Source organism: Sarcophilus harrisii, chromosome 3 (assembly GCF_902635505.1).
Source record: "Sarcophilus harrisii chromosome 3, mSarHar1.11, whole genome shotgun sequence".
NCBI lineage: Eukaryota > Metazoa > Chordata > Mammalia > Dasyuromorphia > Dasyuridae > Sarcophilus > Sarcophilus harrisii.
Window position 1 is genome coordinate 27,952,411 of NC_045428.1, and position 13,542 is coordinate 27,965,952.

At 37.5% G+C, this 13,542-nt stretch overlaps 1 protein-coding gene across 1 annotated transcript; it reads left to right on the forward strand.

Annotated features, from left to right (window-relative positions):
* Positions 1-219: 219 nt before the first annotated feature.
* SAMD7 (sterile alpha motif domain containing 7) lies at positions 220-12,811 on the forward strand. Its single transcript, XM_031961118.1, has 6 exons — positions 220-320; positions 1,388-1,518; positions 3,033-3,115; positions 6,349-6,901; positions 9,229-9,350; positions 12,647-12,811. The coding sequence occupies exons 1-6, from the start codon at positions 220-222 to the stop codon at positions 12,809-12,811; spliced, it is 1,155 nt and encodes a 384-aa protein (XP_031816978.1).
* Positions 12,812-13,542: the final 731 nt, after the last annotated feature.

Sequence of the window (13,542 nt, forward strand, 5' to 3'; positions counted from 1 at the left end):
TAAACTGATGGTTCCTAAAATATTTGCCATGTAGCTTGCTTGAAGCGGCAAAAAGCTATTTCATACCTAGTCTTTCTAAATCCAGAAGCCTCTCCCTATAATTGGAGGGGATTTAAATGGAAGACCAGATGGTAGTTATTGTTCCTGGGGTGGATTTTTTTCCTGAGTAACAAATTGATCTGGTTTATACTAGAATTGCACCAGCAACAAGAGGTGTTGATGAGAAATCCTGTGATGACTGTCAATCCACCGCTGATAGGGTCGGGACCACAGAGGATCCAATCTGTTCCCTCACAATTTGAAGCTCGGTTTGTGGACAGGTATATTTTTCTCCACTATAATGTTTCATCCAAATACAAGCTGAGATGGTTTTTGACTGTACAGAATCAGAGTCTCAGATTTGGAAGGGATCTTAGAGGCCATCAGGTCCAGTTGGCACCTGATCCAAAAAATCTCTCTAAGTTTGTCCCTGACAAATGGGCATCCAGCCTTTGTTTGAAGTCTGGAGAGAAGGAATTTATTTACTCTACTTTGAAATAGCTCTGATTATTAGGATTTTTTTTCCTAGTATGGAGTCAGAATTTCCCATATTCATTGCTCTTCTGCCCTTAGAGGCCAAAAAGAAGCAACTAATAAAAAGCATTTATTAAGTTGCCCTTATGTGTCAGGTACTGAAATCCTCAGTGTCCCTTCTTTTAAGGACTTATATTCTAATAGAATAAAGTTTAATTCTCTTCCTCCAGACCCTGATTGAGACCCTGCTAAGAGCTCCTGTAAGCCTATGTCCAGGGAGTGATGTGGACATCTGATCCCCAGCAAGATTAAGCAAAAAGAAGCCAATTAAAGTCCAGAACCTAGGAGCAGAGTTCAGATAGCTCCTGAGGGAAAGGTTTGAGGCAGATAATCAGACTGGAACTCACATGGTCTTTGACAGCATCGAGCTTGAATAATGGCTGTAATGGTCTGAAAAACAAAGATGTAGCAGCTGAGGGGAAACCTGGGAAAATAAATGCAATCAGTCAAGCAAACATTAGACTCAGGGGACTTATAGTACTGACCCCTATTTTTTTTTCTTTTGAATGGGAGGATGGGGAGTTCTGTAGTCAGAATAATGGAAAACCCGAGAATAAATGTGATTAGATGCTCTTATCAATAGATCCCTAGATGTTGCTTCCCTGTCCCCCACCCGCATCTGTATCCTTGGCCATTCCAAGTTAAGCATTGAACCAATTTTTTCTGACTCTAAACCTTCCTCGGGAAGGAATCACTGGTGTTCTTGTACTTCTGGGGAGGCAGAAATACTAGACATCTACATATGGCCCAATGCCTCAGGAGCAGCGGGAGAGGAATAATCTGCATCTTACCTTAATTTGCTCTCTTTACCTAGAGATTTGTTGTCTTCTGCGGACATGATGGTTCCACCTGACCCTAGGCAAATCCACATCACTTCCCGGTTGGGAGCATCAGTTCCACCTCATGTGAATGTGCCTCATGTTCTGTCTAATGCTGTTTACCCAGGTCTGAGCACTTAAGGATGTGGTAATCAAAATGACTCTGGGATCGTGCCTACTGCTTACCGGGCTTTTTCCCCTATGGTTTTCAATGGTTCAATAGTTTTTTCCCAATGATTTTAATGGTTTTTTTTCCCTCATGGTTCAATGGTTCCAGTGGTTGTTTTTTCCCCAAAGGGCAGTTAGTGGGAGGAGGGCAGTAAAGAAAAAGTAAATGTTTGTTAATTTTAAAAAATAATAAATCACAAAATGCTGTGGAACGTGGTTTCTCAGTAGATGCTCCCTGAAGGTTGTTAATAACAGTAACTACAATAGCTAAAGGGAAGGGGAAGACTCCATTGTCCCTTTACATCAGATACCAGATGTCTTAAGTTCTAAGTCTCATTACCAGCTAGAGATTATTATGGAGACAAGGGTCAGAGAGACAGTTTGATGTGGTAATTAGAGCACTTGACTTGATTCCTGAGTTTGAGACCCTGGGTAAGCCACTAACTTCTCTGTGCCTGTTTCAGATGTTAAGTGGGGGTGGGGTGGGAAGGAGGGGAATTCAGTCCCTTCTAGATTAAAATTTGTGATTTCTTGAATCTGTTAGTCATTATGGGCCCTATTCTGCCATTGAAGAATAGAGGTATTCCTAAAGAAATCTTTTGACTATTTCCTATGCTCATCAATTATCAGGTGTGTCTGTAGAACAAGAGAAGGGCAATTGCTTTTTTTTAAATTTAGGGATCTTGGGTTACCCTCTCAGACTTCAAAGGCCCTTTTCACATTTTTTTGGCCTTATGGAGGATGGAAGTAAACCAATTTTTAAGGGAGAGAGAGAGAGAAGACTAAGAGATGGAAGGAAGGAAAGGAAAGGAAAGGAAAGGAAAGGAAAGGAAAGGAAAGGAAAGGAAAGGAAAGGAAAGGAAAGGAAAGGAAAGGAAAGGAAAGGAAAGGAAAGGAAAGGAAAGGAAAGGAAAGGAAAGGAAAGGAAAGGAAAGGAAAGGAAAGGAAAGGAAAGGAAAGGAAAGGAAAGGAAAGGAAAGGAAAGGAAAGGAAAGGAAAGGAAAGGAAAGGAAAGGAAAGGAAAGGAAAGGAAAGGAAAGGAAAGGAAAGGAAAGGAAAGGAAAGGAAAGGAAAGGAAAGGAAAGGAAAGGAAAGGAAAGGAAAGGAAAGGAAAGGAAAGGAAAGGAAAGGAAAGGAAAGGAAAGGAAAGGAAAGGAAAGGAAAGGAAAAAGAAAGGGGAGGAGAAAAGAAAAAGGAAGGGGAAGAAAAGGAATAGAAAGAAAGGGAAGGGAAGGGAAGGGAAGGGAAGGAAAGGAAAAGGAAGGGAAGAGAAGGAAAGGAAAGGGAAGGGAAAAGGAAAAAAGCCATAAGATTTTATCCTTCCATTGCCTGTCCCATAGTTAATAAAATACAAAGGCAGACTTTGGCTTCATTCCTGTTCATACATCACAAGTTGTTTCTGCAACCATATTTTCTTTTTACATGTTCCATGTGTATCACTCCGTTTGGACTTGGTCTGGTTCTGCTTTTCAGGATATAGCTTTCTGCAGCCTGAATCCATGGAAACAGTGGCCAGAAGGCAAGAGTTGGTGCAGAAGCAGAATCTGGCCAGGTGGGTGATTGAATGGTGGTATGGTGAATTTATAGATAGTAAGGAATACATGTCCCCAACACTGGTGGGTAGCCCCACGAATGTAGACTTAGGAGCCCCAGCTGACCCGGATAACTTTGCAATTCATTTTAACATCTCAGCTTCAAATGACTTTTCTGTCTCTCAAATTGTGCCAAACTTGGGAATCCCTTTTCAAACTTGAAATGCTTCAGGTAGATCTTATTTTGGACTAGAAGAAAATGTCCCCTGGTTTCCCCAGAGCCCTTCATGTATGGTGGCTGGAGAAAATGATAACTGAATCTTAGCTTCTTTTTTTTTTAAATAGCCTTTTATTTACAGGATATATGCATGGGTAACTTTACAGCCTTAACAACTGCCAAACCTCTTGTTCCAATTTTTCACCTCTTACCCCCCCACCCCCTCCCCTAGATGGCAGGATGACCAGTAGATGTTAAATATATTAAAATATAAATTAGATACACAATAAGTATACCTGACCAAAACGTTATTTTGCTGTACAAAAAGAATCAGACTCTGAAATATTGTACAATTAGCTTGTGAAGGAAATCAAAAATGCAGGTGTGCATAAATATAGGGATTGGGAATTCAATGTAATGGTTTTTAGTCATCTCCCAGAGTTCTTTTTCTGGGCATAGCTAGTTCAGTTCATTACTGCTCCATTAGAAATGATTTGGTTGATCTCGTTGCTGAGGATGGCCTGGTCCATCAGAACTGGTCATCATATAGTATTGTTGTTGAAGTATATAATGATCTCCTGGTCCTGCTCATTTCACTCAGCATCAGTTCGTGTAAGTCTCTCCAGGCCTTTCTGAAATCATCCTTGGTCATTTCTTACAGAACAATAATATTCCATAATATTCATATACCACAATTTATTCAGCCATTCTCCAACTGATGGACATCCATTCAGTTTCCAGTTTCTAGCCACTACAAAAAGGGCTGCCACAAACATTCGTGCACATACGGGTCCCTTTCCCTTCTTTATAATCTCTTTGGGATATAATCCCAGTAGTAACACTGCTGGATCAAAGGGTATGCACAGTTTGATAATTTTTTGAACATAGTTCCAAACTACTCTCCAGAATGGTTGGATTCGTTCACAACTCCACCAGCAATGCATCAGTGTCCCAGTTTTCCCACATCCCCTCCAACAATCATCATTATTTTTTCCTGTCATCTTAGCCAATCTGACAGGTGTGTAGTGGTATCTTAGAGTTGTCTTAATTTGCATTTCTCTGTGAATCTTAGATTCTTAAGGTACTGGCTAGCCACAGATGAGAGGAAATCACATTGTACATCTTCACTTGACCCTCAGAAGTCCAAAGGAATGACTCCTGTGAAAACAGAGTAAACAAAAACACTATGTAGCTCTTTTCCCCACCCTGCTCACAAATGGAAGATTCCATTCTTTTGACTTTTAATTAGTATTATTTTTTTGATTAATTAAGATCCTCACATTTTCTTTACACTTTTTTTTATTTCCTTTATTTTAAAAGTTTTATTGACAACAAGTACTCTAGTGATTTTACAACTCGTCTCTTATTCTAGGATTTAATCCTTCCCTTTATGTACAGAAGAATCAACTAGAAAAAACACAAAACCAACCAATACAAAGAGATTATGTCTGACAACACGATGCCTACTTCTCTACTAAGAGGAAGGAAATGTGCTTCATTATCAGTTTTCTAGATTATTATTAATATCAGAGTTATTATTATTATTATTATTAACATTAATCAGAGTTTACTGATCAGCATAATGACCCACAATAATTTCAGAGCATTCAGGATGAAGCATCCCAGCCACCCCCGATAGAGATGTGATGAAGTCAGAGAACAGACTGACATATTTTGGGGGCTGTGGGGAGAAATGCATAGTCAATGTGGGAATCTGTTTTGCTTGACTATACATGTTTGCAACAGAGATTTGTTTTTTCTTGTCTCTTCATTGTGAAGAAGAGGGGAGGAGGGAAAGTGGGAGGAGAGAACATGGATCTGAAAATTAAAAATTTTAATTAAAAAATTAATCAGTGTTCAGCTGACATTTAGTGCTGTTTTAATTTATATTCTATCACAATAATACTCTCTCCAGGCTACTTTCCCAGAGTGTGTCTGATCCCCTTGGGTTCTTGGGACCCCACAGAGTCTGGATTTCCCAGCATTCTATCTCACAAACCCTTGCTGGCAGGCTTCCCTTTAGCACTCAGCCAGTAGATACAATTATCTCTTGGCACAGGCATTTCCTAAAATGGCAGAAACACCAACACCAGGAGCTATAAACTATTCCTACCTGGGGCTTAGTCCCAGAAAAAAAGTTGAATCAGTGAATCTCCTTTATTTTTTTCTTCACGAAAGGGAGAAGGCCAAGAGATGTAGAATATTGTGTATACTGTCAGTTGTAATAGTTGCATTTGTTGGTTTTGCTGACCTGATTATTTGTCTTTTTTTTAAATCTTTCTTTAAAGCACAAGTAATAAACCTGTACCTGTACCTGGAGTCAGAAGACCCCTTCCTTCCTTCCTTCCTTCCTTCCTTCCTTCCTTCCTTCCTTCCTTCCTTCCTTCCTTCCTTCCTTCCTTCCTTCCTTCCCTCCTTTCTTTCTCTTTCTCTTTCTTTCCAATTTTATCATATGGAAAATGAAGATAAAAATAACACCTGTCTAACAGAGATGATTTGATAATTAAATGAGATAACATTAGCAAAGTACTTTGAAAACTTTAAAGTGCTATATAAATGCTACCTGTTATTACCATTATTATTTAAATGAAAGATCAATTAAAAATAAGTTTTTTTTCCCTAAAAAGACAAAACAATGCTCACTTCCAGTAGTTTTAAAACTTTTAAATATTAACCTATAGCAATGGTCAGTCCTTAAACTCTATCCTTATGGTGCCCACTTCTTAAACAGGGCTCTTCTATACCATCAGCATAGTTCCCATAATCCAAGAAAATGTCTTTGTGAAGTGAAATCCCCCAGTAAAGTCAGTCCATTGGAAGGATTCCTCCTCTATGACTCTGTAGAGGTTCAGTTATTATAAACCTAACACAGTTTAAGTACTAAGTGAAAAGCTGCCAGGAAGGACCTTATCTTGGGGGAGTAATAGTTTTAGGTAGATTATCATGGACATCTGTCCATGAGCAGTTGGCTATTCAAATTCTGTATTCTGTTGGGTTGTAATGAGTTTGTGAGTTTTTTTTTTACATCTTTAGGATGGAGATGGAAATGGGCACCATTTTTCAACAAAGGGAGCTAGGAAAAGCTCAGCATAAAGGACTGATGGGTTTGGGTTTGGAGACATCATTCTTGTACCAACATGGTATCCCTACAAGCCCAGTTGCCTTCCGAGGAAGGAGCAGGCTTCCTGAAGTGCATCTTTCCAATGACCTCTATGTGCACAGAAGCTCTCTGGATGACCTGCATGCTAACAGCAGGCTAATGACCACTGGTCCATACCCGCCAGTCAGCAGCTGGCACAAAGAGAAGGGTCGCCGGCTAGGGAGAAGAATGGGAAATCATAAAGCTGCCACTTGTAATGCTAGGAGTTCCAAAGGCCAAGAGGAAGACAAAAATCCAGATCAGACTCTCCCAGTTTCAGCTACAGAAAAAGAGACTAAGAAAGACCTTGACATTGAGCCACACCCCAAATATGAGCCAAGTCAAAGTGATGGGGAGTCTGCCATTATACCCACCAAGAGCCTCAAGGAACCCAAGCACAGCCCCCGAAAACCCTGTGAGGAACATGGTTGGGCCGTTGAAGCAAACGACAGTGGTGGGAATATGAAGGATTCGTGTCATTCTTCAACAACCTCAGATGAAAAATACCTTTTTCACTCGCCGCTCTCCCTCCCTCCCCTGCCCTATGGATTTCCAGTCCTCAACAACAGCTTATTGCTCCCTCCAGGTTTGTAAGTCTCCTCAGTAACACTGTCACTCTGCTTTCCTACTTCCTTTTCTTAATCCTATTCACATTGTCCATTTGGGAAGCAAGAGGATCTGATGCAGGCAATTTAGCATTTAAGGTGGATTCTTTAAAGTAGATGAAGTGAAATTCAATGACTTCTCAAGTCCTTGACTAGTTGCAATGATTTTTTGGTTTTCCACATAGTTTCATAGTAACTAGGTATCATGTAGGAGAGTCCAGTATAGTAGTAGAGAGTATATTTATTGGATTCAGAGCAGGGTTTCTTAATCTGCAGTTAACTCCTTAGGGTCTGTGGATAGATTTCAGAGGGTCTGTGAATCAAATTGGATTGGTTTATATTGGATGATTAAAATATATATACTTTTTTCACTCATTTTGGTTTTCTTTGTATCCTATGTATTTTATTTATTTAAAGAAAGTGCAGAATACCAGATCTAAAATAAGAAGACTCATCTTCATAAATTCAAATCACTTTGTAGTTGCGTGACTCTGGACAAGTCACTGAACCCTGTTTGCATCAATAAAATGGGCTGAAAAAGGAAATATCAAACCACTTCAGTATCTTTGCTGGAAGAACCCCAAATGGGTCATGGAGAGGAGGACATGACCAAACAACAATAACAGTAAAAGAAAGGAGCCAGGTTGTAAAGAGTTTTAAATACCAAACAGAGGAATTCACAATTGATCTTAGAGGTAATAGGGAGCCATTGTAGTTTATTGAGTAAAGGATTGTAATTGCAATATTATAGGTCAGGGTCAATGAAAGCCTGACTAGAATGGTGTAATGGCAGTTATGAGGAGACAGCCTCCAAGAAAGAGATGGAATTGATAAAATAAATACAAATAAACCCAACAACCTTCAATAACACAGTTCTTATATGGAGCTAAATGTAGAGTTCTTTGGAGACTCATCATTTAAAGGACCACAGAATGAAGAAATTTTTGGCCTTGGGAATTCTTTAAACCATTAACTAAGTCAGAGGAGTGTTGAGATCTGTAGTAGTGGAAGGAATAACTACACCACACCAACAGCACAGTTTCTAGATGTTTTAAAGTAGGGGATCGTAACCTTAACTAAATGAATTTCAATATTTCAATTATATTTCAACATAATTGGTTTCTTTTGTAATCATATTTAGTTTAATTTATAAATCTAGAAATATTATTCTGACATGAGAGCTACAGGCTTCACTGGGTGGCCAAAGTGGCCTACGACACATAAAAAGGTGTATGATGTTTTAAAAGTTCAAGAGACATAGTTTTAGGTAGTTAATCATTTTATTAACACTGCTAGTATTTTATTAATAAAAGGGCCAGTGACATTTTCAAATGTCAAAGATGGTGGAGGGTTTACAATTTATATGCCCTTGGAAGAATGAGTGTTCCCCAAGGATGGCAATCAACTCTGATTGGTTAAAAATTAATGAGATAATGAGTATTATAATGAGATGTAGGCTCATTCTAATAAGGGTCTCAGAGATATTGATTTGGACCATCAAGTCTTACTCAAAGAGATTTATTTATGTACACATCAAAGAGGGACTTCACTTCCACCCCAGATCTGTTTGATCAAATACAGTGAACAGAACCCATTTGCCTAAATTTAGAATTTCTTTACTGTCTTTGATTAGATCTTAGCCTGAGTAAGTCTTTGTCCAAGATTTCTCATACTGGTTGATTTCTGGATAAGAATTTCCTTTAGTCCTAATTCCACAATTAGTCTTTAAATACAAGAGAGAAATAATAATTTCTTTCAAGTGAGAATTCCTGTTTTGTGAGTATATGAGACCATGAAAGTATCGAATGAAAAACATATACATGCATTTTAAAAAACACCATACTCAACTCACTAATTTCCTTATAAAAATGTATCTTTCATTGCAAAAGAATATCTTTTTCATTTAAGTTTTATCAATGGTTTTTGTTTACTGAACTGCAGTTATTTTTTCAAAATGTTCTCTTCTTTTATTTATACCTTTCCAAGTAATGAAGAAAACTGATTAATCATTACTAACAAAAAAACTTCACTTAACATGTACTTAGTCAATCCTGAAGCCCCCCATCTCTGTAGGGAAGTGTATTTCATGGTATCATTTCATGGTATCACCATCTGTTCCCTGGGACCAAAATGGTCATAGTAATTAATTTCTGTTCATTTCCTGATTGCTTTAAAGGAACAGGGGACCTGTTTTTAAATGGGGAAGATCTTTCTTCAGTTGAAGATATTCGGAAATGGGCTGTGGATGATGTGTATGACTTCATTACGGGGCTCCCGGGTTGTTCAGACTATGCACAGGTGACTTATTTTCTTTATTAAAAGTAAACTTAAGCTGGGCATGGGGATGTATGTTTGTAATCTTTGCTACCAGGGAGGCTGAGGCTAGTGGATTGCTTGAGCTCAGGAGTTCTGAGACACAACAAAGCTAAGTTGATCAGCTGTTTTTGTAGTGTCAATATGGTGAGCTCCATTGGGTTGGCTAAGGGGAAGTCTCTAAGCTAATCAGTACTGGAATCAGCCAATAAGTGGCCACTGACCCTCTAGACTAGGCAAGATAAGGAGGACCAATCTCCAACTAATTAATCATTCAATTCATAAGTAGATAAAATAGACTTAAATACTATCTGAAGATTAAGTAACTTTGAAATATATTTCTGTTGGTTTACTTGTCTTTTAAACTCAGGATATTAGAAAAAGAGAAAAATATATCTTTTCAAAGCTACGGTAAATTGTAAAATGAATGGGTTGCATTTAATGGCCTAGGGAGACTCCTTCCATCTCTAAATCTATGATCCTAGGAAATGTAGACATTTTAATTTACTACAAATTTAATTCCTCTAATTACCCAGGAGGTTGTTTAAAAACTAAGGTCAGTAAAGTTAGCACCTCGAGAATGTGGGTCCCAGGTGATCATTGTTGATATGTTTACTCTTTTACCAGTTGAAAGAATCGGGTTTTCTGTTATATCTTTTAAGCATAAGGTAATTGCTCAATGACTTTGGACTATTCAAAGATTCAAATGGAATTGTGGAATAGTTCAATTAGTCTGCAAAAGAAAAGGAAGGTATAGCACCCTGGTGGAGGAGGAAAAGCACCAGACTCAGAGACCTGGTTTGGAATCTTGTCACTGCTACATGCAGAAGACTTAAGCAAATCTCTTCTCCCTCCTCTGGACCAATGACATCTAAGGTCCCTAAAAGCATAAAAATTCTACAAAACCAATACAATGACCATATCTGATGAGACAACTTAGTACCCCCACAGTCCTCCACCTTTCCAATGAAGGGAGGGAAATACATTTTCCCATCTTTCCTCTTATAATTATACAACTTTGAATGAATAAGTAAATGAAAAAGCATATATTAAATACTCACTATGTGCCAAAAATTAGGGAGATGGATAGAATAGTAAACTTCTATTTTAATTTTATTGACTTCCCCCCAAAGTTAAAGGTCATGTTAATTTAAAAAAAAGGAAGACCAAGTTAGGAAGCTTTGTCTTTTAGAGGAATTTTTAACCAAACAAGGGATAGAGATGATCACAAAAGTTAAAATAGCTTATTTGAAATTTAAAAAGTTTTCCCCCACCCAGAACAAAATTAATGCAACCAACATCAGAGGAGAAGTTGTTATTGGTGGGGAAGGGGAAGGTAGAATAAACATTTTTACACTAATTATCTCTAAAAAAGGGTCAGAAATCCAATATACCAATGGAACTATAATGAATATATAAGATCAAGATATATTCTTTAATGTATAAATGGCCAAAAGAGACAGAGTTTTTTAAAGAGCTGAAGATTTTGATCCAGAAATTTAAGAACATTTCTTTAAGGTATAACCCAGGAAATTTTATTATTTCTTGAAAGCAAACACATCACATACTTATTCATAAAAATATGTTTATTCAGCAAATGAAAGAAACTAAAATTTAACTAAACTTTTTTTTAAAAATCAACAATTAAATTTTACTTAATTTTTTAAACTTTTTTTTAATTTTTAATTTTTTTTAACAGCCTTTGATTTTATGAGCATAAGAAGCTCCCAGTGAGAAATTTTCTCTACTAATGCTCATAGTTGGAACTTAATAAATGTTTGTTGGTGGGTTGAATACTGATTAACACCTTCTCTGCAATTTACAATCTTAGATAGTTGCCAGAGCTTTGAGAAGTTAAATATCTAGCCCAGAGTCACATAAAAGTATGTGTCAGAGATGGAATTGGAATCCAGGTCTTTCTGATTCTACCCACTATGCAACATTGTTATAGTTAAAACAAAGCAACTTTTAAAATGAAGCATAAAATACTAAATTTTCTTGAGACATTAGGGTATGCCTAAGGAATTATGAAGAACCTAAACTATAAGAATTGAATAATTATTTTATAGTTAATTCATTTCTCTCTAGCATTTCATGGCCTAAATTTCATGGCATTTAAGATCAAATGTATTCATTCATTTTTCTAGAAATGAATGAAATCTCTTTATTATAATAATAACAGTTGATAGTCATAGAATTCTTTACAACTACTCTCTGAAGAAGCCAGAAGTAATGTTACCTGGGTTTTATAGTCAAGAAAACTCTCTTTGGGTTACATAGTAATAAATGGTGAAACTGGATCTTTTGACAGCATGGTGAGGTGAAATGGATGCTGTATTTGAAATCAGAGGTCCTAAATTGGAATGTTGACCTATATGATCTTAGACAAGTCATTTCATTTCTCTGCCTTAGTTTTCTCAGTTGTAAAATCAAGGAGATTGAATGTGAGGGTCTCTTTTAGATCTAGATCCAATAATTTCTAAAGTGAAAAAGATTGGCCAGATCACCCCTAAAGCCCCTCCCAACTCTAATTCTAGGATCTGATTTAGCCAAGTCCAGTGCTTTTAGAGATACTTACTGTTCCCAAAAGTCCTTTCTCAACTCTTTGATCACAGGGCGATCTAGCAGTGTACCTTCTCCCCCAGCATAGTGGGGAAGAACATCTCCTTTGAAGTCTCTGGAGCGTTCAGCCCCCCAGCTGTCCAAAGTGTTTGGAGGAAAGTAGGAGTGGCTGTGTCCACTTCAAAGAGAGAATAACTGGGCTAGATAGCCCAGTGATTTCTGGAAAATCACCAAAAAGCCAATTGTGCAAGTCAAGTCAAGTCAACAAGCTTTTATTGAGCACTTACCATGTGCTAGGCACTGTGCTAAACACTAGGGAAACAAAGAAAGGTAAAAGGCAGTCTCTTCCAGCATGGAGTTCACATTATCATGGGACAGACAATAAGTGAACAACTAGTTGATGGAAGATAAAGGTAGATTGATTGATAGAGTGAATGCACTCTGAAAGAGAAAGGCATTAGCAGGTAAGTATAGGAGGGACAAAAGGATGAGTAGTTTCTTCCTGCTCCTCCTGCCCCAGAAATGCCCATGTGCTCAACATGATGAGCAAAAGACACAGAACAGCAGGAATAAACCAGAAGTCATTCTTCTTTCTGTTTTTTGGGGGAAAATATTGTCCTTGTGTCCAAGATGGAAATTACTATGAACAAAACAAAATTATGTTAAATAACACAAGAGATTGATGAACAGAGTAACGTGTGTTTCTTTTTACTTCTAAGATATTTAGAGACCATGCAATTGATGGTGAAACCTTGCCCTTGCTCACAGAGGAGCATCTTTTGGACACTATGGGCTTAAAACTTGGACCAGCCCTAAAAATTCGTTCTCAGGTACGGTCATTTAATGACATGAAATATCAAATAATGAAGCCTGAAGGCTGTTGATAGCAAAGTCCTTAAGATAAATGAGACCTTTTAACCCTTAATGGTTTATGAATGACATCTTCTTATCAAAAGTCTTAGCAATTCCTTATTCAATTAATATAATCTGAGTTTTCTGTAAAGATGTACTTTGGGAGTTCTGTTTTTTTTTAAGCTGTTTGAGAATATAGCATTTCATTTTTTTCGTGTTATCCTACACAAGCTGTCTAACATGTTTCTAATTTCCTTAGAGATCTGATAAAATTTCTAATTTGTTATTGAATAGATTGTGGTGGGATGTATGGAAAGGTGATGTCAAAGCCAAGAGGACTTAGATTCAAGTCTCACCTCTAAGATATATTAGTTCTAGGATGCTGGGCAAGTGGAATATTTCCTTGATTTTTCAGATAATTGTTTACTATAGAAAAGGGCATGACTGGCATTGGTGGAGGGAGTTTCCACCCTTGAGAGTTCACTATGCTAAGTGAAACTACAGATTCAGTTCCTCATCCTTATCCTACTAGGACATTCCCACAGAACAACTTTTATACACAGAACATTATGTTATATGTAATATATGGAGAAATATGTCTTTTACATTGTAAAAGACCATTCTATAATGATGAACATAAGGTATCTAGGTTGCCTAGTGAATAGGATGCTGGACTTGATAGTCAGGAAAACTCAGTATAGCCTCAGATCCTTATCATCTTTGAGACACTAAACAAGTCACTTAGCTTCTGTATGTCTCCATT

Excerpts from the sequence above, each read along its gene's own strand:
- SAMD7 (XM_031961118.1), top strand. The coding sequence starts at position 220 with ATGAGAAATCCTGTGATGACTGTCAATCCACCGCTGATAGGGTCGGGA. Across the intron at positions 321-1,387 it reads GAAGCTCGGTTTGTGGACAG|AGATTTGTTGTCTTCTGCGG; the intron begins GTATATTTTTCT and ends CTCTTTACCTAG. Across the intron at positions 9,351-12,646 it reads GTTGTTCAGACTATGCACAG|ATATTTAGAGACCATGCAAT; the intron begins GTGACTTATTTT and ends TTTACTTCTAAG.